Below are 27,803 nucleotides of genomic sequence, written 5' to 3'. Positions count from 1 at the left end.
CAGAAACCCAACCACCTTTTTTCTTTGGCTTAATGCTGTGCCTCATTTTAATCTTGTGAAATGTGCTTCTATACCATTTACTATATTAAAAAAGTGCAGTTTTTATTTTATCTACACCACCAAACATTTTAACAATCTAATCCCTTGATCTGCTGTAGTGCATTGATTTATAGAGAGTATGACAAGACTGCTTTTGTGGTGGTTTTTAGGTCGAGCCTATGCAGCGCGCTTGTGCGGTCTCTCGACATGCTGGATCTACTTATGTGGAGTTTTACCATGCCCATCGCTTTCAGCTGTATCTTAGCCAGTCTTTCAAAATTCCTTTCCTTTGTTTGATAAATCTCTTCGTTTTTCACTAATTGCGGGTACTTTGGATTGCCTCTCAGAAATGCCCTTCTATTTAACAATGTCCAAGTCCTGATGACTTCCAGATATTTTATTAATATGTAGAATTTGGTTTTGTGGAGATTAGTAGCAGGCCTCTTGGTGTAATTCGTATTCGCACTGTATGAGGGAACAGATCAAATTTCGTTTTCTAAGAATTTCTGAATACATTTTGCCTACTTATACGTTGTGTTACTTGTATTGGTCAGGATGCTAAGCACTCCTAGGACACTATGCATGCAACCGGTGGGAATAATATGAACATTACCCACGGTTAGCATTGATGTATATCCCTTGGCTCTTTTTCGTCGTGTAATCTGCACGTTTCTTTAGCCTACCTTACTTTGGATTCAGCCACTAAGGTACCATACAGATCTCACGCACGGAATTTGTTTGAGTCACTTGGGCATTATTTGGAGTGTGCTAATTGATCATTATGATGTGCATTTAACATGTGTTCTAGTTTAATCAAAAAAAAAAATGTTATCCCTTTTTTCTTCTTTCCGACACTGAGCTGACACCACTTATTTTTGAATTTTTGAATTTTACACGGCTTACGCTCACCCACGTTCTCAAATGTTAAGCATTAGCATTACAGTCAAGTAATGTTTTTTGAATGAAATAATCTCAGTATGAATTTCTCTCTTGTGGTCTCCACGCGTGTTGGGTGACGGTAGCTCAATATGCCTCTAATTATTTGTATTGCTGTGGACATGGATTCCATGCCCTGTTTTTTTTTTTTTTTTTTTTTAAAACCTTTATTGTGCAACAGTAGCGTACAGTTACGGGCCTACAACCAGTCTGGCCGGCCTCGAAATCAGTTTGTAGCACGTAGGGCAACCATAAGACAGCTCAGCAGTCCCCATATACGAAAGACAGCAAATATTCCAATTATCACTTAAGTTTAACGCGACCACTGAGTACAGGATTAAATAAGGTTCATTTTTAAATTATAAAATAAGAAGGATCAGATGCCGTACAATCAATCGAAGGCACAGTGGGCACTGCACACAGCAGGATGTCAGCAAGACGGAGAATCATAATCTGAATAGCGGCACAAAAATCAACTTATCAGGATGAAAGCATATATTCACATTTCATACCAGTCATTACCCACCCCATGAACTTGGAACTACCTAAGTATGTATGTATGTATGTATGTATGTATTTATTTTTATAAAGCGCACATATCACCGGTAGGTCTCACAGCGCTGGCAGAGGATATGAGTCATGCGAGAGAGAGGAGTTGTTATGCTGGTGCCTTGAATAGTAGAGTTTTGAGATCTTTTCGGAAGATTTTGTGATTTTGATTGGATCTTAAGGCCATAGGCAGGGAGTTCCATGCCGTGGGGCCCACCTTCGAGAAACTCCTGTCTCCATTTCTGACAGTGCGGACTCTTGGTGTCTTTAGGAGATATTTATTTGAAGATCGTAATGTTCTTTCCGGGCAATATTCCTGAAGTTTATTTTTTAAATATTTCGGGCCTTGTCCATTCAAAGATTTGTGCACTAGGCAGCAGATCTTGAATCTTATGCGCTTTCGGATTGGAAGCCAGTGCAGTTTCTTGAGGCAAGGGGCAGAGGGGGTGCGTGGGGGTAGGTCAAGGGTCAGTCTGGCTGCTGCGTTTTGAAGTGTCTGCAATTTACTTAGTGTGCCCTCGTTTGCGTCCGCAAGGAGAGCGTTACCATAGTCAAGGCGGCTGGTAATTAAGCCTTGAATCAGTGGTTTACGATAGGACAAGGGCAGCCATTTGAATATTTTCCTCAGGCTCCTCATGAGGCCTATACAAGTATGTACTAATTTGTTCGTATGGGGGGCCATGGACAGCTTGTCATCGAGGATGAAGCCCAGGTTCCGAACAGTGTCTTTTGGAGATGGGCAGGGTCCAAGTTCCGGTGGCCACCATTCTTGGGACCAGATGGATTTGGCCGCTCCGAAAAGCATTATTTCGGATTTGCCTGCGTTTAGCATTAGAAAGTTGTTGGTCATCCAGCTTTTTATTTCTAGCATACAATTCCTGAATCTCACTTTGGTCGCTGCTAGGTCAGAGCCAAGGGTTATAATTATTTGGGTATCATCGGCATACGACAGAGTGTCGAAGCCGAAGTCCCTAATTATTTTGGCCAATGGTGATACGTAGACGTTGAATAAGTAATGTTAGCGATACCACAGAAAGCAGAAACGCAAGCGGAGCTACACCTAGCCTCCACGCTGACCCAAAAAAAGGAAGAAGGAAGATAAGGAGAACTAAGAAGAGAGAAGAAAAAAAGGGCCCGTAGAAACTGAGAAGGGAAATCAAAAACCCCTCCCCCAACCCCCACCCTGCACCCATGCAGAGGCTACGGTCTACCCCCCCCTAGCAGTGTGCCTGTCGCACATGAAACGAGTACCCGAAATAAAGATACAGAAAAGAGAAAGGAATTTTTTTTATATAAAACCGGAGGAGGGCCATCCATACAGGCTCCCGGTCTCCCCTTCCCTCAACTTATTCTCCTCCCCAAGAGCAATAGTCAACAACAATAATCACTCAGTACAATAAGAAATGGGGAGAATTATCCACATACTGCGCAACCAGGTGTGTCATAAGAACGCACCAACCCGCTCCCCCGCCAGCCAAATAAATGTCAACCTTTAAAGAGAACCACTTAGCCTTGGCCTGTTCTTGTAAGTCCCCCGAGGCATGCCCGTCAAGTAAATCCCGTCTCAGCCGACATAAGAGAGCAAAATGTCCACGCAAGGCCGAAGAGCAACATGCAAATACAAAATGGACGTCTCCGATCACCGACCGATTCATCGTCACTTACAACCATCTCCCCCAGTTCTGTCCCATGACACGTATTCCACAACAAGGATACAAGGGCGAGGAAAGAAGAAGCAGTCTCAGGAGCCAGCCGTTGCTGAAACAGTGTCTGGGCCATTAGTGGCGATACAATGGACGAGGCCACCGCCTTCTGTTGAGAAAGGAATCCTTCAGTGGGCTATTAGTAGTTGGTTGGTGGAGTGTGGATACCTGTGCACACACGTGAGATGATTTTCTAAGATGATTTTTTCTTACCCAGCCAGACTTCGTGTGAAGAATTTTCCTTTGGTTTTGGTCTTTGTGAACGATTCCCAGCTGCCCTTGGATCTAATTCTTTTGTGGATTTTCACCCTGTCCTGAAGAGGCCAGATTGCTTGGAAGGCCGAAACGCGACTGCGTCGACACTTTCATACTGGAGGAGTGTTTATGTTCACAATTAATTTGGGAACTTGTAGCCTGTGTGACACAGTTTTCGATTGAGGTTCGGTAATTTGGGTTTTCGAACCATCTGTGCTATACTACCTCCAAGTGCATCTCCTAGAGTGAATGGGAGGGCACTCGGCCTTTGCTGAAATATTTTGTAGGGTGTAAATCATACAAGTCTTTGTGTTTTTGTGTTATGATTTCATTCATTGGTCAATTTATTGTGAATGTGTTGTATATAGGTGTGTATATAGTGATGTATATGATGGTATAGGTTGTACAAAAAGCTTGTGTATAAAATCATTTGTTGATGTTTGTTACAAAAGAAAAAAAGAACAAAGAGATATGAGCTTAGTGATTACAAAAAACAATAAAAAATGTGTAATCTAGTCCCTTTGTATGAGTGATGGGGTGGTATAAATTGGATTTTTCCTAAGTGCACTAAATGGCATAGAAATAGGTGAATTAATTGTCTCCTACTTGGATAAGTTACAGTAGATCTTTTCCTCCTTTTTCCATTGTTTTTTACTTGCCTTCAGTGTAGTAAAGGCATACGGACATCTGTCCAGAGGTACCAACACAGTCCGGGATCATCCATTCCCCTCCGCACCCTTGGGCAACCACAGTACCCCCCTCAAAGACAGTTAGGGGCAGATCCTCGTGCAACCGGGAGCCATCCGACCGCAGTCGCCCCAGTGTGAGCGCAATATCAAGCTTTCTTCCCAACGCTCGGGAACTGTCCTCCCAGACGGACTGTAAGTCACCCAGAGCAGCAAGAATGTCACCCCGTGACAGCGTAGGCCGTGTTTCCCATACCACATCGCTACTTGGCAACTCGCACTCCCCATCTCGCAGTACTTCGATAGGCAGGATAGTGTACTTCATCTCGTTCAGGCGGCCATCAGGCGTTTCCACCTTGTAGAGAGAATGAAGGTAGGGCAGGGACGAGTCCGGCTCGGTGAGCCCACAGTCCGGATCACGGGGGCCTTCAAAGCACACGTCCAAGGAGCGGCCTACGGTAATAGCCATCCTCTCCCCGATTCAGCGCTAGCGGCAAATTCGGGAGCGGCCTGCAAAAACCGGGCAGAATCGAAGACAAAGCCGAAGCAGCTCACCTTCAGCGCTCCGCATTTACACAGTATTGCCTCTGAGCCCTCACCTCGAGGATGCACTCCGGCCGCGTCGTGTGATAAGCAGAGCTTCTGCAAACATTTTTACTAGATAGTCACTTCGTCCCGGTGGTCCGACTCCGCCCAGGCCCAGCTGACCGCTGTTGATGAGTCAACACCCGGCCATGTTTCGCAGCCGAGGTCCCGGTTCCAGGGTCGTTGAGGCCGCCAATTGACTTCGTGGATTTCTCCGGCTATAAGGCCGGCAGAGACTTCGGGATCGCGTGAGCGATGTCAGCGCGCATTCACCGTCACCCTGCTGCAGCTCAATCACAGGATCGTGACCAGGATTTCCGTGCGGGGCTCGGAGGCTTGCGGAGCTGGGAGCCTACGCTTCCATTCCGATCGCCATCTTGGCTCCTCCCTCACTCCATGCCCTGTTCTTAGGTCATCTTTCTATTTCCCAGCCCTGAGGAGTTGTAGAACATTGCCTTTTTCTACAACGAAACACGTGTCAGGTGGCTGTGTATAATCTATACCTGATGAACCATTAAAAGGGAGAAGAAATACTCCAGAATATACTCTGACGTTTGATGGTTTCTTCATCTCCAGAACATTTTACTTACGCATTGTGTTTTTCTGTTTTGAGTGCGCAGGACTGTAGTTCATTTGTGATTGTGTGGCTTGCTCCACACGGATTGAGGGGTTTGAGGGTATCCCCTCCCTGTCAGCACCATTCCTAAGACTGGATACTTATCACTGATTTTAACGTTAATAGTGCTTGAGCGCCAATACTTCCTGCCCACTAAAACACGTCTCTTTCTTTAGCACAAAATTGACCTGAACCAGCCCGCCAACCCGGAAGGGTCTTGGAAATCTTACCAGACAAGTCAACCTAGCATCACTGAAGAACACCTTGTGATTTTCCTCTATCTAGCACAAGGAAACTCAAAGATCTGATCTCCGCTTGCTGGCATAGGTAAATCTGAGATAAGAGGTTGTGAAGCATGGTGCCAGAAAATATTTCCTATTTTGCTCTCCTGTACAACTTCTAATATTGAAAACCTAATAATCCTACTAAATGCTAGGAATTGAACAATAACCTTTAGAAACACGCTCAGTGGAGATTTGTGATCATGTCTTAAAGGTTTCCAGGTAGGACACCTCATTGACCGTTCACTGCACCCTGTAGCCCACCCCTATAACTAACCCATTTCAGTATCTGTAAGAATCCTCTGGTTATGTTGCTGTTTTTGACAGGAACTTATTCTATAAAAAAAGAGCTTGGAGTTCTACAGATGTCTCCTCTTTGACAGCAATCAGAAAGGGGGCGGCTGAAAATGCATTGACCTAACCAGGACGTATTTTTAGAACTAATTTTGTGTTTAGTAATGCAGAATGACCTTGCCATTGGCTTTGATTTGTCTGCATTGGATTTTATGTGCCCATTGTAAAGTTCTACAGCTCGGTTTATTGTATGGGCTTTTATTTTTATTTTTTATAAATGTCATCGAATGCTGTATTTTTGTAATCAACATTGCAAACTATATAAAAAGTACCTCCTTAGCCTCAGTTTTATATTCTATACATTGAATACATATCAGAAATCATTTAAACTCGTTATAAGGAAAACCTCAATATACTCCGCTATTTTGTTTGATGGACCAACTAGTAGAAGTGAAATTAAATTTTGTACTTGTAAAGCGCACTTATACCCCAACTGGGGTGTCCTGGCACTGTAACGCATACCGCTGTGGAACCCTTCCTGGCTTTTCCCTGTGAAATGTCCACTCCTGGGCACCCCAAAGGTGAAGCCAGGCATCTCTGCGCTGTTGGGGCCGTTGTGGAGATTAAGCAAGCTATTGCCCAGAGTTGCAGAGTAGGACCCATGACTCGAATAGGCACCGAGGCGAGAATGATCAGGTCCGAGAAAATTGAGCCCAAGACCCGCCGAGGCGGGAATTGAACCGTGGTCCCGGGCCAGACCTCTGCATCAGGGTCTGCTGCTCTAATCATTGAGCCACACTTCTCCACAGAAGTCAGTTGATGGAGAGCCACACTTCTCCACAGAAGTCAGTTGATGGAGATTAAGACCAACTCCATCAGTTTTCCTATAACTTTTAACATTAAATCTTGTCATGACTTTTATTTTAATAAAACGAACCAGACTTTTCAATAGTTTATCTACTTTCAATTAGGAAATAAATTAGTATATTTTTAGTCAAGCACAAGTCAAAGCATTTATTTAGTACATGTTAAGAAAATAAATTTTGAAAAGCAGATTACCAATCTGTCATAGGTAGATGACAGAGCCGCATTAACAGGTCCCCAAGCTGACTGTCTCTCTATTCTCCTCAATGTCTCCCTTAAGACATAAAATCTCTGCAATCATCTTCTCTGCCCCATCAAAGTCGAAGTCCAAAAATATTTCAATCAAACCGACAGCATGCCGTGGAGCTAAAAATTCATGGAGCCAAAACCTTTTTCTCCTTCGCACAAGGTCTTTTATACCCTTTTTAGGTTTCGCCTGGCATCCGCTGCGCAGCAGCGTTCGCGCAGGCGAAATCTTTTGTTTTGCAGTATGGCTGTTTGTCCCGCCTCTGTTTCCCATTGGCTAGCTCCATAAATGGAGGCTAGCCATTGGGAAACAGAGGCGTCAGTCATTCTGCAGGGCGACTCGTGGGCGTTTCTGAGAATTTTTCTCATCCGGCCCCTTTTGTCACGTCAGTGCGGCGGTGGGCGGGGTTTATTTTTTGGGTCGTCAACGTTTCTTTTTGTCATTCTGCGCCGACTGCCGCCGGAGGAAGTCCAGGTGAGTGCCTTTCTTGACGTTTTTGCCCCCCTCCCGCTGTCCGTGCCTTTCCAGCCCCCCTCCCGCTGTCCGTGCCTTTCCAGCCCCCCTCCCGCTGTCCGTGCCTTTCCAGCCCCCCCTCCCGCGTCTTTCCAGCCCCCCTCCCGCTGTCCGTGCCTTTCCAGCCCCCCTCCCGCTGTCCGTGCCTTTCCAGCCCCCCCTCCCGCTGTCAGTGCCTTTCCAGCCCCCCCTCCCGCTGTCCGTGCCTTTCCAGCCCCCCCTCCCGCTGTCCGTGCCTTTCCAGCCCCCCCTCCCGCTGTCCGTGCCTTTCCAGACCCCCCTCCCGCTGTCCGTGCCTTTCCAGACCCCCCTCCCGCTGTCCGTGCCTTTCCAGACCCCCCTCCCGCTGTCCGTGCCTTTCCAGACCCCCCTCCCGCTGTCCGTGCCTTTCCAGACCCCCCTCCCGCTGTCCGTGCCTTTCCAGCCCCCCCCTCCCGCTGTCCGTGCCTTTCCAGCCCCCCCCTCCCGCTGTCCGTGCCTTTCCAGCCCCCCCCTCCCGCTGTCCGTGCCTTTCCAGCCCCCCCCCGCTGTCCGTGCCTTTCCAGCCCCCCCTCCCGCTGTCCGTGCCTTTCCAGCCCCCCCTCCCGCTGTCCGTGCCTTTCCAGCCCCCCCTCCCGCTGTCCGTGCCTTTCCAGCCCCCCCTCCCGCTGTCCGTGCCTTTCCAGCCCCCCCTCCCGCTGTCCGTGCCTTTCCAGCCCCCCCTCCCGCTGTCCGTGCCTTTCCAGCCCCCCCTCCCGCTGTCCGTGCCTTTCCAGCCCCCCCTCCCGCTGTCCGTGCCTTTCCAGCCCCCCCTCCCGCTGTCCGTGCCTTTCCAGCCCCCCCTCCCGCTGTCCGTGCCTTTCCAGCCCCCCCTCCCGCTGTCCGTGCCTTTCCAGCCCCCCCTCCCGCTGTCCGTGCCTTTCCAGCCCCCCCTCCCGCTGTCTGTGCCTTTCCAGCCCCCCCTCCCGCTGTCTGTGCCTTTCCAGCCCCCCCTCCCGCTGTCTGTGCCTTTCCAGCCCCCCCTCCCGCTGTCTGTGCCTTTCCAGCCCCCCCTCCCGCTGTCTGTGCCTTTCCAGCCCCCCCTCCCGCTGTCTGTGCCTTTCCAGCCCCCCCTCCCGCTGTCTGTGCCTTTCCAGCCCCCCCTCCCGCTGTCTGTGCCTTTCCAGCCCCCCCTCCCGCTGTGTGCCTTTCCAGCCCCCCCTCCCGCTGTCTGTGCCTTTCCAGCCCCCCCTCCCGCTGTCTGTGCCTTTCCAGCCCCCCCTCCCGCTGTCTGTGCCTTTCCAGCCCCCCCTCCCGCTGTCTGTGCCTTTCCAGCCCCCCCTCCCGCTGTCCGAGCCTTTCCCGCCCCCCCCCTCCCGCTGTCCGTGCCTTTCCTTGTTTAATCTTTGTTGTTTTGCTAGCACTCTAATGAAAGACAACTCTGGCCTCTAGTGAGCCCTCGCCTCTCCCCACTCTCAACAATGGTAGTAAATGCGCCGAATTTGTGCTGCTTTTGAACAGTAAACTAAGGTCAACAAGTATGTTTGTGCCACAGTTGATCGGAATAAGGCAATGTTCCTTCTGCCAGCTGGTTGCGCACCGACATACAAACAAGGCGCAAACTGTTTGTAGATATACCTGAACTATGGAGAGGGGATGTGTCAAAGCTGAAACCAAATTGAACACCAACCGATTTAAGTCAGCATGGAGACCAAAATAGGACTATCAAACCGGTGTGACTGCTCCAATGCCCCCGTCCATTTGGAACCAAGGCAACCTTAACAAAGGGGTTTCATTTCCTAACTTTGAAATATATATTTGTTACTTCTTCTAGAATCACTTTTTTCTTCGCTCTTTTCAGAGACCTTTGCGAAGCATTTTTATTAACCAATCGATACAAAATTAAAATATCCACATTTAGATATTGAAATTAAAATAAACGTACTCTTGATTTTCTATAGTCCTGTTCGCACTTTTGTGTCTGTAGATAAAGATTGTTGACAAAGTTCCCTTAAAACATGGCCGCTCTTTCAATGAAACGGGATACGTTCAAGTTGTCCCTCTTCAGTTTCTATCTCGGACACAGTTTCCCACATGAAACAAGACAGGGATATGTGCTAGGTTGACTGACCTTTGGTTCAAGTGTTATGAGTCGTACATAGCTTCTAATAATCTGAACCAATCCGAGCTGTGCATGAGGAGGTCTACTATTATTTGATTGGCGGAGACCGCAATTGGCCGCTGTGATTGGTTACGAAGCCTGAGGTACATGAGAGGCTCTGCTGTCAGGGCACTGTTGTTGGGGAACCTGTGTGCTCCCTTGACGGTCACTGGGAGGTGAGTGACGGCAAAATAACTGGCGAACGTCGTAGATGGCGTGGTTAGCTCCTCCCGTGAGTAAAAGGCGAGGCTCGGCAGGTGCAAACACGGCGGCCTTGGTTTGTGTAATTCAAACTCCTGGTGCCTGAGCCTCTCACTACAACTGGGCAGTCACTGCTCTGTGATGCTTCCTCCCGCGTAGGTTAATTTCGAAGGTTTCAAGCGCTGCGTTTCCACACTGTTAATTAGGAATTAAATTATTCCGAAGCTGAGCTGCATGCCCAAATTGAACGTTTAATAAGTGTTTTTTTCAGTTTAATAGATTTTGATTGATGGATATTGTAAATTTTAACAGCTGTGGTTCTGGGTGTGTGGGTGTGTGTGTGGCTGTGTGTGTGGGTGTGTGTGTGGCTCTAGGTGTGTGTAGCTCTGGGTGTGTGTGGCTCTTAGTGTGTGGGTGTGTGTGTGGCTCTGTGTGTGAGTGTGTGTGGCTCTGTGTGTGAGTGTGTGTGGCTCTGTGTGTGAGTGTGTGTGGCTCTGTGTGTGAGTGTGTGTGGCTCTGTGTGTGTGTGGCTCTGGGTGTGTGTGGCTCTGGGTGTGTGTGTGTGTGTGGCTCTGGGTGTGTGTGTGTGTGTGTGTGTGTGGCTCTGGGTGTGTGTGTGTGTGTGGCTCTGGGTGTGTGTGTGTGTGGCTCTGGGTGTGTGTGTGTGTGTGTGTGGCTCTGTGTGTGTGTGTGTGGCTCTGGGTGTGTGTGTGTGTGGCTCTGGGTGTGTGTGTGTGGCTCTGGGTGTGTGTGTGTGGCTCTGGGTGTGTGTGTGTGTGGCTCTGGGTGTGTGTTTGGCTCTGTGTGTGTGTGGCTCTTTGTGTGTGTGTGGCTCTTTGTGTGTGTGTGTGTGGCTCTTTGTGTGTGTGTGTGTGGCTCTTTGTGTGTGTGTGTGTGGCTCTTTGTGTGTGTGTGTGTGTGGCTCTGGGTGTGTGTGTGTGTGGTAGTAATTGCTGTCTGCTGAGCTCGTCCGCAGGGTACAATAGGTCTCACATTTGCGAGAGATTAAGCTAATGGCAATGTAAATGACAGTGTCATTTATTTATCTGTTTTCAAAACCAACACACAAATACAAAATTTGTAATTTACAATGCCAATAGCTCTAACTTTTCCAAAGGCGAAACCATTGCATTGTAAATGTTTGTTCTAACTATCTAACTTACATTTTGAAACTTTTTAGGGTCCACAGTCATTCCTGATTGGTCCATTAGATGGGTGGTGGTGATCACCTCATGTCCTCCTCGTTCAAACCAGTTCAAAATATGCCATGTCACTCAAGGATTTCTCATGAGTTAATTCTTAAAGTTTGTATTTGTCATTCAGTTCTTGTTTCATTTGTTCATAATAACATTCTTTTACTTCCTTTCCCAGGCTTTCAGATGTAAGCATCCTTTGGCACATCTCCCATTCCTAGGTCAAGCTGGCCTTGACATCTCTCACTCCAAGCACAGACCGTTCGCTCACACCTCTTATGTACACTGCGCATGCGTGGGGCCGTCTTTCGGAGTCCTTTTTCTCGTCTCACTTAAACAGCCATGTTCAGACTTTGACGCGCAGGCCTCAATGAGAGCTAATGCGAAAATAAACACAATAGAAATTAGACTTAGAATTTTAATCCTTCTGTTTACATACCACCATTCTAAGTTTCCTGGCTAAATGTTACCTAGCAAAAGTACACAAATAAGCGTAATTTTGCTCACCATCTGCATTCTTTATTGCCACAAAAAGAACTTCTAATATGAACACAAATACACGCGCTTATTCAGTTAAATCTATAATAACACAGCTCTATATTAGTATGACTCGTTTGTATATATTATATTTATTTCGGCAAAACAGCAATTAGTTTTTCCCATGTGTTGTGTCGACTTTATGTGCGTTTTGTTCATTAGTTTACATGCTTGACTCTATTAGTATTATTATGGTTATGAGAGTTTAACTTTACCAGGACTACACAAACTTTTTTGGTCTCTCCCCTGCTCCATCAACTCCATTTATCAGCACAAATCATCCCAACAAAATTTTCAAAGAACATGTTTCAGGTTATTCAGTTTAGACTGTAGTATCTTTCACATTTCGTCCTTTTGAGTTTTTACACATTTTCTCTTGAAGCTCTTCTGATTTAGTCAGTCAGAACATCTTTATTCGGATACAATCGTAACCATAAAAGCACAATATATAAAACATTACAGTAATTACAAATATAAAATACGATAGACATATATCCTAAAAAAGATTAAATATGAATATATGTATATCAGAAAGTGGCCATTTCACGTTCTTTTTGCTTGTTCTTTTCTATATTCATTTTTCTTTTTCTTTCAGCTTTTTTTCCAATACAGACGCACCCTAATCTTAACATTAATGCTATTATTACTGTTACTGGTATTAGTTTTTTTCCCCCACTAATGAGCTTCCTATTTCTACAACCATTTCTTTACAGCAGAAAAACTCTTACCAAGTTACCCAAGAACACCATCAACCTCCAGTGGAGTAATTTCTTTATGCAATTCATTAATACCTCTGATATATCTTTGAATGTTCTGACTTTTGTCAGGAATGTACGTACAACATTGTTGCACTTTGAATATTCCACAAACTCCTTCTTCTTTTGCCAATAAAATATCAAGAGCAAGTCGATATTGCTTCACCATAGCTCTCAGGGCAACCATTTCAGTATTTACCATTTAAAATCCTCCGGTAGTATTTGTTGATAAACTATCTACTTTTGTTGATCACTTTCAAATTTTGTTTGCATTAAATGATATACCCACTGCTGGTATCCATGCTCCAAAAAGATCACCTATTATTTCTACAAAACTCTCCCACGTGTTAATGGTTTACCTATCTCATGGATTCCATTAGTTCCTCTATCTACATGAAACATTTTTGGAAAGACCAGTCCCATACCAATGATCTGGTAACCTATAATAAGCTTTGTTTCCACATATAAAATAAATTTCAGGAAAAACAGGATCATTTCCCCCTTTAAATCCCCATCCCCTTATAATTCTGTATGTCTTTACAATCACTTGCTACCACAAAATAATTATCATACAGTATTACCTCTACGAATACAGTTTCCCTTGCTGAGGAACATCTGATAATCTAGTAATTTCAGTGCTACATTAGTGTCACTTTTTGCATAATTCTCTAAATTTCCATGGGGATGTTTTAATTTTACTTGAAGTTGCTTTTCTTTGATATACAATTCTTCTGTCTTCCACCATTTCTAAAAATACTTTCTCCTTTTTTTATTTAGTTTACATGTTAAATTATTTCTAAAAGCATACTCTATAATCAATTCATTTGTTTCCAAGAAAAATTCACCTAAAACTTTAGCAGGTTTCACTTTGTTTAGACTCCCACCATTCTCACGTTGTTTCGTTGCACCTGCCCTTCCGCATCCTCCGCTCTGTCCTCCAGAAACTCCACTCTGTTAAGGAGGTCTCATTAGTTTATCTGATTGGGTGATCCGGGGTTGGAGGTCCGACACTGAGCTCTCCAGGGTGGTGGTGCGCTCCTAGTTTTTTGTGGTCCGCTCGTAGATTCGTTAGGTCGATGGCGACTCCATCTATCCTAGATTCCAGTGAAGTGCGTGTGGATTGCACCGATTCTTCCAGTCTCTCCATTGCTGCCAGCACGGTGTCAAGTTTGGTCGTAATTTGATCAGCCTCTGCCAGTTTAGGGAGTTTGTCTATTTTGCCCCGCAGTTGCACTCCACCGGAGCCCATGCGTGTCCTAGTGCCTCCAGACATGGGCAGTGTCGTGGTTGTGTGTATTATGTCCGTGGGCAGGGCGGTCAGCAGCGCACCCAATTATTGCCTCAGTCTCAACGAGCGCTGTTAGGGAAGCACTCCCGGGCGAAGGGGTGTAGGAGCTCAGATGTTGCCTGGAGTGAGAGTTGCGGCGCCACGTGTCTGTTTGGGAGCAGCTTGATGTACTCTGGCAAACCCGCCACAAGCAAGTAGCGTCCGCCAGGTCTTCTCGGGCCAATTCGCCGGCTTGCAGTCAAGTCAAGTCAAGAGATTTATATAGCGCGCTACATACCCATAGGGTCTCAAGGCGCTTGAGGAAGGGTGGGGGAATTACTTGTCGAATATCCAAGTTTTAAGTTGCTTTCTGAATGCTAGGTGGTTCTGAGTAAGGCGAAGGTGAGTGGGAAGAGAGTTCCAAGTTTTAGCTGCCAGGTAGGAGAAGGATCTACCTCCCATGGTGGTTTTGTTGATGCGAGGTACAGTGGCAAGGGCTTGGTTGGAGGATCGTAGCTGACGGGAGGGGGTGTAGAAGGACAGTCGTGTGTTGAGGCATTCGGGTCCAAGTTCGTAAAGTGCTTTGTGTGCGTGGGTTAGGAGGCGGAAAGTAATCCTCCTATTTACGGGGAGCCAGTGGAGGTTTTTCAGGTGACCAGAGATGTGTTCTTTACGCGGGATGTCTAGTATGAGCCTGGCTGAAGCGTTTTGGATGCGTTGGAGTTTTTTCTGGAGTTTTGCCGTGGTACCGGCGTATAGGGTGTTTCCGTAGTCCAGGCGGCTCGTGACCAGTGCGTGGGTGACAGTTTTACGAGTTTCGGTGGGGATCCAACAAAATGTTTTTTTGAGCATGCGAAGAATGTTGAAGCAAGATGATGAAACGGCGTTGACTTGTCTGGTCATCGAGAGTGAGGAGTCCAGGATGACGCCCAGGTTCCGTGCGTGGTCTGTCGGGATGGGTGCTTTTCCAAGGGCTTCTGGCCACCAAGAGTCATCCCAGGCGGAGGGGGAGGTGCCTAAGATGAGGACTTCTGTTTTGTCTGAGTTCAGTTTCAGACGGCTGTGCTTCATCCACTCGGCTACTTCTTTCATTCCTTCGTGTAAGTTGGTTTTGGCGGTGTTAGGGTCTTTGGTGAGTGAGAGGATCAGTTGAGTGTCGTCAGCGTAGGAGATAATGTTGAGGTTGTGTTGGCGAGCGATGGCTGCAAGGGGGCTCATGTATACGTTGAAGAGGGTGGGGCTGAGAGAAGATCCTTGTGGCACGCCACAGATGACTTCAGTGGCCTCTGACTTGAATGGTGGGAGGCGGACTCTCTGGGTTCTTCCGGTGAGGAACGAGGTGATCCATTCCAGTGCTTTTCCTTGGATTCCGACGTTTCTGAGGCGCTGTAGAAGGGTGCTATGGCAGACTGTGTCAAAGGCAGCGGAGAGGTCGAGGAGGATGAGGGCGACTGTGTCTCCGTTGTTCAGCAGAGTTCGAATGTCGTCTGTTGCTGCGATGAGTGCGGTCTCAGTGCTGTGTTTGGCTCGGAATCCGGACTGTGAGGAGTCGTGGGATTTGTTGGTTTCGAGGAAGGCGGCGAGCTGGTTGTTGACAGCTTTCTCGATGACTTTGGCCGGGAATGGAAGAAGCGAGATGGGGCGGTAGTTTTTGAGCTCGGTGGGGTCAGCTGTGGGTTTTTTCAGAAGGGCGCTGAGTTCTGCGTGTTTCCAGCTTTCCGGGAAGGTGGCGGAGTTGAGGGAGCAGTTGATGACATATCGGAGGTGTGGTGCTATGATGGAGTCTGCTTTGTTGAAGATGTGGTGAGGGCATGGGTCAGTTGGGGATCCTGAGTGGATGGAGTTCATCAGGCGGATGGTGTCCTCAGTGGAGATTGGGTTCCAGTCGTTAAGGATGTTCAAGGGGGGTGAAGGTCCTGCAGAAGGTTGGGTGGGTTGGTCTCCGGGTCGGTTGTCGAAGCTGTTGTGGATGTCTGCGATTTTGTTGTGGAAGAAGGAAGCTAGGGAGTCGCAGAGGGCTTGGGAGGGGGTGATGTCGTTGGAGTTGGCTGATGGGTTGGTAAATTCTTTGACGATGTTGAATAATTCCTTGCTGTTGTGGGCGTTGTTGTCTAGTCGGACTTTGAATGCGGCTTTCTTGGCAGACCGGATTAGTTGGTGGTGTATGCGGGTGGCGTTTTTGAAGGCGTCCCTGGTGCTGGTGTTTGGGTCTTTTTTCCAGGTCTTCTCGAGGGAGCGACTGAGTTTCTTCGATTTCTTAAGATCATCGTTGAACCAGGAGGCGTTTTTGTTGCCTAGTTTGATTTGACGTTTTTTCAACGGTGCTAGGATGTCGGCGCTGTTGGATAGCCATTGAGTGAGGTTAATGGCTGCTTGGTCGGGGTTTGAGGAGTGGACAGGAGGGGTTAGAAGAAGCGATGAGGAGATCTGGTCGGTGGTGATTTTGTTCCAATTTCTTCGCAGGGTGGGTTGAGGATGGTTGTGGATTGTGGTCTTATTGTAGATCAAGTGAACGCAGCTGTGGTCCGTCCAATGAAGAGCTGTGGTGTGACTGAATGAGACATGTTTGCTGGAGGTGAAGATGGGGTCGAGTGTGTGACCTGCAATGTGGGTGGGGGTAGTGACAAGTTGTTTGAGTCTGAGGTCGGCGAGATTGTCCAGAAGGGTGGTGGCGCTGCTGTCATTGCTCTTTTCCAGGTGAAAATTGAGGTCTCCCAATAAAATGTAGTCCTCGGAGGGGAGGGCGTGTGGGGTGATAAAGTCAATGATGTCGTCACTGAATTGTGCACGGGGTCCTGGAGGCCGGTAGAGGAGGGTGCCTCTGAGTGTGGTCTTGGGGTCGGTGTGGATCTGGAAGTGGAGGTGTTCGGCGCTGGCAAGGTTGACGTCTGAGCTGGTTGAGATGCGGATGGAGTTCTTGTGGACGATAGCGATGCCTCCTCCTGTTTGCTTGATGCGGTCCTTACGGATGATCTTGTATCCTTCCGGGATGGCAATGGTGATGTCTGGGGCTGAAGAGGCATTCATCCATGTTTCAGTTAGGAAGGCGACGTCCGGTGAGATGGTGTGTAGTAGGTTCCAGAGGTCGATGGCGTGTCTGTGGACCGAGCGGGTGTTTAGCAGGATGCATTTTAGGTGGTTGGTGTCAGGTCTCTGTTTGGTGTTGGTGGGTGCGGAGTTGGATTTGGTGCTGTCGAACTTGCAGGGGTTGCAAGAGAAGGGTCCATGGGTGTGTCCAGGAGTGGCTTGGGCGCTGTTGGAGAGTCGGCCGGGGTTAAGAGCTAGGAGGGTGGAGGCGACGTAGGTAATGCGGGAGGGCTGGGTAATGCGTGGACCAGGGGGACTGGCGCTGGGCGCGGTCCAGGCGCGGGCGGGCGTAGACGGGCTTACCTTTGGCGCACCTTCGGCGCGGCCGCAGCGCGTGGACGCTGCGCGTTGGGACATCAAGCATTAATGGATAGTGGAGGGGGCGGAGCGTGGGAGGGGGATCTGGGAGGCGGGAGCGAAGGGGGAGGGGCGGGCTGCAGGCACAACAAAATGGACGGGGAGATAAACAACAACAGGACCGGGAAATGCGAGCTGGCGCTGTAACACGGGCACAATAGCAGTCTCAGTTAAGTGAAAGCAGTGCGCAGCTTTCCTAGATGCTATATGCAAATCAGGCTACACAAAGATTATTAAACACAATTCACGTACTAGTCACACTTAAAGCAGGGCAAAGCTGAGCGCTACGCGGCCAGAGCGGGTGCAGACCTAATTAGACTGGTGTTCGCTGGTCACACCAGTCTCCTTCTGCCAATACCTTCTGTGGTGCAGCGCTACTCGTCGCTGCGTTGAGCTTTGCCTCAAGTTGCCGTCTCTCCTTGGTCCCCACGCCGCTGTGCCTCACTAATGCCTATGGCGTTCCGATCTGGTGCGGCCACTAGGCAGGTTCCAGTCGCTACTCAGCGCAGGCCCTCATGCGGGTAGCTCCGGTGTGCTGCCTGGTCCCGGCCCCAGTCGCCCCTGGTCTCAGCTGCGGTCTTCCCTCGCCACAGTTAACTGCTGCATTGTCAGTGGTGGGTCCCCAGGGGGTCTACTCACAGGTCCGGAGTCTGGCGGTGTTATCTCCCGGACGCCACACGCTGGGGCTCCGATGTTGGTGTCCGGCTGGTGGTGGGCGCCTCCGTTGCTTGGTGTGTCGCATCAGAAGTACGCCCCTGACGCTCTGATCTCGTTTCCCAGCCAGGAAAAAAGCAGGGGCCGCACACAGAGGCACAGACACCCCTTGGGAGGCCGTGTGCTGGGTTCCGAGTAATGCGCTCAGTCACCGCCGCTGCTTCCACTCGTTGTAGGCCCCGCCTTATGGCCCTGGCTACCGCTTCAATCCTCGGGGTCACGTGATTTGCTGTGCGGATATGGCGTGCAGTTGTGCGGCCAGGGTCTGTCGGGATGTCCCGGTGCGGGTCTGAAGCACCCAGAGGCGCAGTTTTTCGCAGAGTGGCAGTCTGCAGGTCCGGGCCGCGCTCCCCGGAGTGTGTGCCAGCTGTGCCCAGTATTTAGCGGAGAAACTGCCCGGTGAAGGGGAGCTCACGCCGGAGCTCTACCCGAAGACGTCTGATCCCTCTGCGTGCATAGCCACGCCCCCATCAAACAAATGCTCATATAATGAAATATTTTGATTCATCACAATCCAATATATATAGTTTTCAAACTTCTTTTTTTTCTCGATATTTGTATATACTTTATTATTTTTAAAGCATCAATTTTAATAAGATTTCATCCTGTGACAGTTGCAAACCCTATGAGTAGGCCTTGCAACCCCCCCAAGGGTTTGAAGAACCCCTGTTGTAGATGCATCCTTCTTTACCTCAGTTCAATATTGTGCACTCCTTGAATGTTTGAGTTTCAACTTGTTTGATCAGGAACTTTACCTGCTTGATATCCACTTAATGCCACTCACTTCATTTTTTTCTTTTTATGATTTGTATAAGGTCAACTAGACAAGTAGTACGACTTCCTCTAAGGAGTTGATAAGCTTTCTGAGCTTTTAGAATGTTTTTCCTCATTAGCATTAACTCAGTGTGTTCAAGAGGAAGTATAGAGATTTACTATTTCCTTTTATTGTATACCAGTAATTATTCTACAAATTATCATTTTAACAGGCAGTATGTCAGTCCCAGGGATGCCAGTCGTGGGAGGCGATGATGGTCCATCGGATAATAGGATGGTGATTACATTCCTCATGTCTGCACTTGAATCAATGGTAAGACTGTTTTTGTCTGTAATCATCTGAAGCCATCAGTGTGCATCTCGAATCTGGATCTCGTATGCTTAACTAAATGGCCTATAGGTTTACGTGTTAGAAGTTTGTAATTTTTCACCACCCACCACTGATGTTTGCAAAGCAGTCTCATGAACTCTTTCTTTTTCTTTGACTACATTTTACAAGTAATAACACATGAGCATGAACAGCTTTGATTTTTTTTTTTTAATGCTGGATCATAGTCTGTATTCTCTCACCTGTAACCTCATCATGTTGTTGACATTAAACTCCAGCCCAAGCAGTGTGAGCAGAAGAACCCAGCTTAACATGTGATCTATATTTGTCTTTTACATAACGCTTGTGTTCCCGGGTGACTTCTTCAGAGGTATAAATGCCATGTACAAAAAGTTGTGGTTGTAGGCGCCTCGGATAATGGGGCAACAATTTCACTAGTCTGAATCGGTTGAGTGCTAAAGCTACGTCTTCAGTGCTCTTCTGAACGTCATTTGTTCGGTTTGTGATGGAGATGCAGTGAAAATGGAAGTGCAGAAGAGCTGTAGTACTATTGTTAGTCACTTTACCCCACATGCATCAACCTATTTAGGAAGTGCAAACGGTGCGAATCGGTAAATTAGGCCGTTTGCACTTCCTAAATAAGTTTTTGGGATGCATCATGCATTTTTGTGAAATTCACTATTTTTAGCGATTTCCAAAAATGCGATTGCTTTTAAGGAATCGCAAATTTGCGATTCCTTAAAAGCAATGCATGATTGTTTTTCTAATTGCAAATGAGCAATTAGGAGGTGCAAATTACCACGAGGTTGAACCTCGTGGTAATTTGCGAAAAGTTTTGAAAATGCTCAAAAATGCATTTTTTAAACTCATGTTTCAGACACACATGTCCTTAGGACGTGTGTGTGAAACATGCACTTCAAATTACATTTCTGGGGTGCAGGGGGGGTCCTTTGGACCCCCCTCTGCACCCTTGGAATGCATTAACAAATTGCGATTTTCAAAAAGAAAATCGCAATTTGTTAAAGCCTTCCCATTGATCCCTATGGGCCTTTTGGCCCATAGGAATCAATGGGAATTGCGAATTCGCACTTTGGAATTCGCATAATATTTGCGATTCGGTAAAAATTGCGATTTTTACCGAATCGCAAATATTTTGCGAAAATATACATTCATCCCATTTTGTGAATTCCAAATTGCGATTCCCTATTTTTCGCAATTTGGAATTCGCAAAAGGCCGGGATGATGCATTTGGCCGTTTGTTTCTGATAGCTAGAATATTTAGTGAGACTAATCTTAACATGAGTGAGTTATGGCGCAACATTCGGGTCCCATGCTCGCTGTTTTGTCGAGTGTCTCTTGCTTGCCTAGGTACCTAAAAGTAGTCTGTAACCCAACGGAGAGCTGTAAATCTTTGCAGAGCATTATGATCACCTGGTACGGGGAAATATGCAAACTCCCGCTGATGTATATATTCGGTAGTCTGCATATAAAGATACACGATCTTCCCTCAAAGATTACCAGGAAACCCCACTCAGTAGTGCTTCAAAGCAGACCCACTCTGTCAAAGGCTCTATTGTTAAAGAAAACAAGAAAGGGGGTAGGGGGCAAGCTTGTCTGGTGCTCCTCCCAATTAGAAAGGGTTCAGATAATGCACCATTGGCCTTTACGTGGGCCCAAGGTTTCGTTATACAGTAGTGGGACGAAAAAGTCCTCTGCCTAGTAAAAGGCATGTGCCCCTGCCCCTGACTGCCGAATTGTATTATTGCCTGGATCCCTATTCCTGATTTTTTTTCTTCTTTTTTGGGGGTCTTAGATAAACACTGATCAAGCGTGTGCATCATGACATAAGCTTGTCTGATTGTGGTCTTGTTGTACCAGGAGGGGCTCCCAGAGCTCTACCATTACAGCGGTGTAATGCTGACACCTGCACCATGAGTTCAGCAGCACAAACGTGGTGGTGGGAGCCCCCCATGTAGTAATCAGTAGGAGTGAACCTCCGTTTTACCCTCTGTTCCAGGAGTGAGGCCTACAGGCTCACCTTTTTTAAACTTCCGCGGCTTGGTGTTTTAATTCATCAGGTAGAGTAGTGACTCTCAGCTGGATGTATGTGTGCCTGGGAAGGGTACAGTACAGTACTGTGTAATACATGACTGGTTAGTGCATGTATGCCTGCAAGGAATAAATTACGTGAGTGATGCAGTGCGTGCACAATGAAAAGGATGTGCTGGGTGTATATGTCCTTGTGAGAAGTTCAAGACATGAAGGGTGATGTTGCATGTCTGCTTTTAGTATCGCAGTGCATGGAGGTAATAGAGCTGAAAAGTGTGTGCTGTGAATGTATACTGAGTGCAAGTACGTCTGCAGTAGTACATTACATGGAGGACCCACAGCCTGCCTGGTGAAGACTTGAGTAGAGGAATCCTTTGTAGTTATTACTGCAAGTGTGCTGAGAATCCTGACTGCTATAGCGGTGCCCCCTTATGCCAGGAGGGGCCGCTGTGGTGTGGACAATTGTAGTGGAGGAGTCTGTGCTTGAACCATAAAGTATCTCAGCAACCATGTATGCTAGGAGGTGCTGCCGGTACCAATTCCCAAACAAAACAGGTGATGGACCGAATGTGGATCAATGTCACACATTCACCCCAGTCCAAAGATCTGGGCCCAAATCCATCGTTTTTTTGCAGCTCTTACCCTGTGCCCCATGGGAACAGGACTGGACTGTTCCTATGGGGCACAGGGTCAGAGCTGATTTGCATATCGCCATTGTCTAACCCAGGGTGGTGTGGAGTGCAAAAAAACGATGGATTTGGGCCCAGATCTTCGGACTGGGGTGAATGTGTGACATTGATCCACATTCTGTTCATCACCTGTTTTGTTTGCAAATTCCGCCCTAGGTGCGCTGGGGATGCTCAGACGTGGGTCCCAGGCACTCCACACCACTGGAGTCAAGCTAGCCGGGCTGATGAGAGGTGTTACCTCGAAACCGGTCCGGTCCTCGGATGCTTGATTCCGTTCTGGGAAGCACATGGCTTTTGTAGTTCGGACTGGACTGTTCCCAATGGGCACAGGGTCAGAGCTGATTTGCATATCGCCATTGTCTAACCCAGGGTGGTGTGGAGTGCAAAAAAACGATGGATTTGGGCCCAGATCTTCGGACTGGGGTGAATGTGTGACATTGATCCACATTCTGTCCATCACCTGTTTTGTTTGCAAATGCCGGTACCAATTCCAGCATTGCCAGGTAGTTCGGGCTGTTGCCTAAGTAAAGATTGAGACTGCGGGGAAAGCCTGCATAGCAAGAGCTGCCCCTGACTGACCCCCGAGGATGCTGGGAAAGACATTGCACCCTCACTGGGCTCCAGTCAGTACAGTTACTGCGTGAGCCACCACTGAGGGAAGGGAAGAACGCCAGCCAGATATACTGGCCCTGAAAAAACAGACAAAAGTGCGGGTGGAGAAAGATGAAACCGGGACTGGTTGGGTTGAGTACTAGATGAAACCGGGGTGGGGAAGTAGCAGACTGGCCCGAAAACACATGCATTTGTATGAATCCCATCCCCCCTTGTGTGGGAATGAGTAATTTAGTGTCTTCACTGGCTGAGAACATCACCGACTACTGGAAAAAGTTGACTGCACCGGGAGAGTGCCTGTGCCCATTGGGTGCAGCGCGTGTACAACAGGTTCATCGTGAGTGCCCCGATCAGGCTACTTGCTGCAACACTGAATGTTTGTGCTGCAGGAGCGGGTAAGATTGGTAATTGGCCTATTGGGACCCAGGGAGGCTCGGTGCTGCGGCACCATACACCCTTTTGACTAATTTCTAAAGAGTCAAAGGGGAAATCTTGAATATGGCTAAGTAGTGAGCATTCCCACGATGCGGCCACTAGTGAATGGGGAATAATCTCAACCATGGTACAAAGAAGAGGGTGGGAACATATTTGCCTAAAAAAACACTAGAGCCCTGACCTCAAGGGGTTTGTGTTGCTTATGAATGTTATTCCTTCGAATACGTAGAGTTAGAAATAAAAAAAAATGTTTTCTTATAAAACCAGGTATTTGGCTGGACATTGATTTATTATTTGTACTGTGTTGTGTCGTGTTCATGTACCTCTTTTTACACTCCACCTCCCCGAGGGAGCCTTTGACTGTTTGTCCACTGCTACCATTGAGAGTCCAAAAGAGGCACAGATGATGGACGGAATGCAGAGCAAATCAAACATTCACCCCCAGCCAATAGATCTGGGTTAAATCCATTGTTCTTTTGCTCACCACGCCACCCCATCCTCCATTGAGAGTCCAGTATGAAGGAATACTTGTCCCAGTTACTCAGGATCTATAGTAAGTCAGACTCCTGAACATCAGGAGTAAAAGACCACAACCACTGTATTCAGCTGCTTTCGGCAGTGCCTCGTGTTGAGCCTTAGATAAGAAACAATTTTGGTCGTATCACATCAGGACATTAATTACCTTCAGTAACTTTTTGGCTAGCACTTCGGCAAGCTCCTCAAATAAAGTATCTTTGCTTCTATATTAATTAAGGATATAGGGTGATAGAAACCACAGTGGGTTTACATAGTTTCGGTAAGACTGATATAATTGCCTCTTGCACATTGCGTGATTTGTATGCCTTCTTGAAAATGCTCAAGAGGTAGCGGTATTAGATCGGAGTGTATCTCTGGGATAGCTCCAGTGGGTAGAATTTAGGCCCTGACGCTTTACTGTGTGGGAAGCCTGAGATGGCCTCTTTGATTTGATCCTCGCCCATCCGTTCCATCAGTCATCGACAATCCGCAGATGGGAGGCTTGGGATGGCCAAGTCTTCTACAAATTGATTCATGTGTTCTTCAGCTTGTGGAACTATTGGCGTGTATAGAGATCTGAAATGTATAGCAAATTCTTGGGTTATGCTCAAAGGTTTGTTTATGCTCGCACTCTCAGAAGTTTGCAACTAGCGAGCAAAACGTAGGCCCTGGTCTTTGTTGGCCAGCGATGTATGGCCTTTCTGACTTTATCTCCAATTTGGTATATGTGGAACTGAACACTGATTGTGACCTAGGCCCGAGGAGTCAAGCACTGTTTGGCACAGTGAACGCTGTAGATGATCCTTGTGTTTATTTCCTGATTCACATTCTAAGTCCAAATCTGCGCTCGGATCCAGTGTCTCTTGAGTCCTCTGTTTATCAGCAATTTGTTATGCAATTACTCCTCCCCTGAGGACTGCCTTAAGAACCTTCATATTATTGTGGAGGAGGAAAAGTGCCTTCATTTAGTGTGAAGTTAATCTACAATGTGTTCCCTGGTGTAATTGGCAAAGTCTGTCCTTGAACCACTAGGCACTTTCTCTCTAAACCCCTCCCCTCTATACACCTCGCACCTCAGTTTGACAAGTGAGGGAGCATGACTGGTCAAGGCGTGTGAGTATCTGGGCCTCCAGTAAGCACCCTATGTCAGTGAAAGGGATGAGGATGTAGTCTAGCCTTGTGGATGATTTGTGCATGCGAGAATGGGTGATTCAGATTTGTTCACGGTGGGTTGTGTGCAAAGTGTCCTGAAAGGCCTGGTAGTGCAAAGATGGCACAGACACTACTATGTTGACAGGCCAGGAAGGGGACAGGAAACCCAGGAGCAGACCCAGGCCCGAGCTGCCACTAAATAACTAGATCAAAGCATTTTCAATCCTGTCTACCATAATAATGGAAAAGTTTCCTGAGCAGGGTCCAGCGCTATGCAGCTACAACAGGATCATCCAAGACGAGGGCAAACTGAACGATGGGACATGATTGCTGACCTATGATGGGTATTTCAGGCTGAAGATGGAACATACACATCCCATGACATGGGACAGCAAGGATGTTGAGTTTTGGATGCAACACATGGGGGCCAGAAATGCAGCTACCAGCGGCAATGCCAACAGGGATAGGGGATACAAAGCTTACACACCAAGACAGAGTATCAACAGGGGCAACACATACTATAGGAAGGATTTCTCACCATGAAGGCAGCCCTTTCGAGGTAGCAGTAGGGGATTTGAGTTTGGCTACAGGGGCCAGCACATGTGGAGACACGGTGATGCAATATGCAAACTGTACAACAGCGGTGCATGCACATGGGGGTCTACTTGCAAGTTCAGTCCCACATGTTCAGAGTGCGCAGGCACACACCCAGAATCCGCTCGCGGTAGACATGGCCCAGGGTAAGACCAGCCTAAGAGCGCAGGGCGTAGCGCTTAGCAGAATTGAGGTCAGTCCTACACCAGCCCCCTCACCCGTCAAGTTGGACATCTTAATGGCACTACTGGCAAATTACCCCTTGCACGACAATCAAGAATTACTATGCAGTGGTTTCAAAAATGGTTTCAGAATACCAAACACAGGCCTACTGGAGGGGCAGATGGCAAAGAATCTGAAATCTGCCAGAGAACTGGCCTGGTGGTAGGCAGTACATTTTTTATAGAATGCCATTTAGGGAGAGTAGCGAGCCCGTTCGAGACCGCCCCACTAGCAAACTTGATTGTTTCGCCACTAGGCGTTGTACCCAAGAAGGAACAGGGCAAATTCCGCTTGATTCACCATCTGTCCTACCCTGAAGGTTCATCCGTGAATGACTTCATGGAGGAAGGTACGTGTTCAGTGACATACGCCTCATTCGACGATGCAGTAGCTCTGGTGCGCCAGGCAGAACCAAATGCGCTGCTAGCGAAAGCTGACATTGAACCCGCATTCAGGTAACTACTAGTTTTCCCCCACAGTTTTCACCTGCTTGGCATGATGTGGCAAGAAAAATTCGACATTGGCAAATGCATGCCCATGGGCTGCTCGGTGTCTTGTTCATACTTTGAAGCATTCAGCTCCTTCCTTAAATGGGCACTCAAAATCAAGGGACCCCCGGGGAGCGCCATGCACTACCTGGACAACTTCCTATTGGTTGGAAAAGCAGGTGCCCTTGTGTGCCAGGAGACATTGGCTTTTCAGTGGGGTGCCAGTGTTGGGGGTGCCACAGGTACCCGAGAAAATGCATGGCCCCTCCCAGACCTTCACGTTCTTGGGCATAGAACTCGACACGGAGAAGGGCATGTGTCAGTTGCCACAGGACAAAGTAGTGACCCTTTGCGAGGAGATCGAAAGCATGCTGGCCGGGGTAAAGGTTACATTAGGCAACATCCAGAGCTTGCTTGCAAGGATCAACTTTGCTGCCAGAGTCATCCCAGCAGGTAGACCTTTTGTGCGCAGATTAGCCAGGGTGTCTTCAAAGGCAGTCAAAAACCATCACTTGGTTCGCTGAACCAGGGGATCAAGAAGGACCTGATCATGTGAGCTGCATGTCTCAAACTTCAATGGGGCCTTGATATGGCGAGCCCCAAGGGCCACCAACCATCAACTTAGTCTCTTCATGGACTTTTCCGGGCATGAAGGTTTCGGAGCAACACTGGGACCCCACTGTTGCGCAGCGAAGTGGCCCAACGTATGGCACAAGAGGGGCATCACAAAGAATGCGAGAGCTCTAGAGCTCTTGCCCATTGCATTGGCACTCAAGCAGTGGTGCCAAAAATCTACAAGATATGAAGAGTCTTCTGGTCGGAGAGCATGGAGGTAGTGCATGCAATAAATGCTAATGCAGCGAAAGGCCCCATCCTTCAAGGCTTGATCAGAGAACTGGTCAAGACTTGCCTTTACAGCAACGTTGACTTCCGTGCGCACCATGTGCAAGGCATAAAAAACACTGCAGCTGATGCACGTTCATGTTTCCAGTGGGAGAGGTTCAGATTAGCATGCCCAGAGGCAGACCAAGCAATGACACCCTTCCAAGATGACTGGTGGAGACTGGTACAGTGGATCCCAGATTGTTGGTTCTAGGTGAGATGGGCACTAGCGCACAGCACAAGGGAGAGATGCAAGAAATTGTATGCAACACATAGACAGGATACCGGTAACCCAACTGGGATGGAAGTCAGGGTGCACCAATTCGTACTTTGGGCTAAGGACAACAGGAAATTCCACGCCTGGGTAGCCAGGCATGTGGCAGCGATCGCTTATCTCACCAAACTGGCAGGCCAGGCGGACCCCAGAAACAATTTTGCACTGAGTGCAGCTTTAAAGGGTTGGGCAAGGGAAGAGCCCGGGATAGTGGACAGCAGGCTGCCAATAGAGTTTGGCATGCTATCTAAGATGCTAGATGTGCTAGGGGGCATATGCACCAACGGGTATGAAGAGACCCTGTTCAGGGCAGCTTTTGCGCTGGCATTCTTTGGTGCCCCAAGATGCAGCAAGCTTTTGGCTCACTCCAAAGGTGACACATCATAGAAAGCACTTGTGGCACAGGATGTGGAGGTGAGGGAACACAGTTGCAAATCACAGTGAGGAGCTCCTAAACAGATAAGGCAGGCAAAGGCGCTACCATCACAATGCAGGGCTTAGAGGGGAGCAGGTACTGCCCTGTTTAAATAGTGTGGTCCTACTCTCAAGCGCATCCATGCACAGCAGGTTTCTTCTAAATACACTAACTAGATTCCAGTTCAGCAGAATCCTGCCCCAATTCCTAAAGAAGGCAAGTTACACCAAGGGAGCATACTCCACACATTCTTTTCGGATAGGGCAGCCACTACAGCATTTAGGGAAAGCCCACCCTGCAACAGTATAAAGCCCATTGGTTATACGACATCAGACAAATATAAGGTTTACATGCGACCTATGGCATGGAGGGATAACCACTAGGTGACACATCAGTCACTAGGAATGAAAGGAAACTAGGGTGCATGGCACTCCCGCAGGCAAGCCGACACACCGACTCGGCGATGATGGCGGCTAGTGACAATTCTATAACGACATTGGAATCGCCAGATGTACAATGTAGAGATAGAAGTGGTAAATTGCAGTGACAAATAATAAAAAAATAAATCTGAAAGA

The 27,803-nt window shown here is 47.8% G+C and overlaps 1 protein-coding gene across 4 annotated transcripts in view; it reads left to right on the top strand.

Moving 5' to 3' along the window:
- GTF2I (general transcription factor IIi) overlaps window positions 1-27,803 on the top strand; it is a 1,434,650-nt gene that overhangs the window by 25,965 nt on the left and 1,380,882 nt on the right. For all 4 annotated transcript variants that reach the window (XM_086954596.1, XM_086954597.1, XM_086954594.1 and 1 more), the window contains exon 2: window positions 18,785-18,885. In XM_086954596.1, the coding sequence (XP_086810722.1) occupies window positions 18,790-18,885 (96 nt within the window). In that variant the 5' untranslated portion in view covers window positions 18,785-18,789. The remainder of the gene's footprint in view (window positions 1-18,784; window positions 18,886-27,803) is intronic.

The sequence above is a fragment of the Lissotriton vulgaris genome, chromosome 2_1 (genome assembly GCF_964263255.1).
Source record: "Lissotriton vulgaris chromosome 2_1, aLisVul1.2, whole genome shotgun sequence".
NCBI lineage: Eukaryota > Metazoa > Chordata > Amphibia > Caudata > Salamandridae > Lissotriton > Lissotriton vulgaris.
The sequence above is the reverse complement of the archived record's forward strand: the minus strand, read 5'-3'. Positions and strand labels throughout refer to the sequence as shown.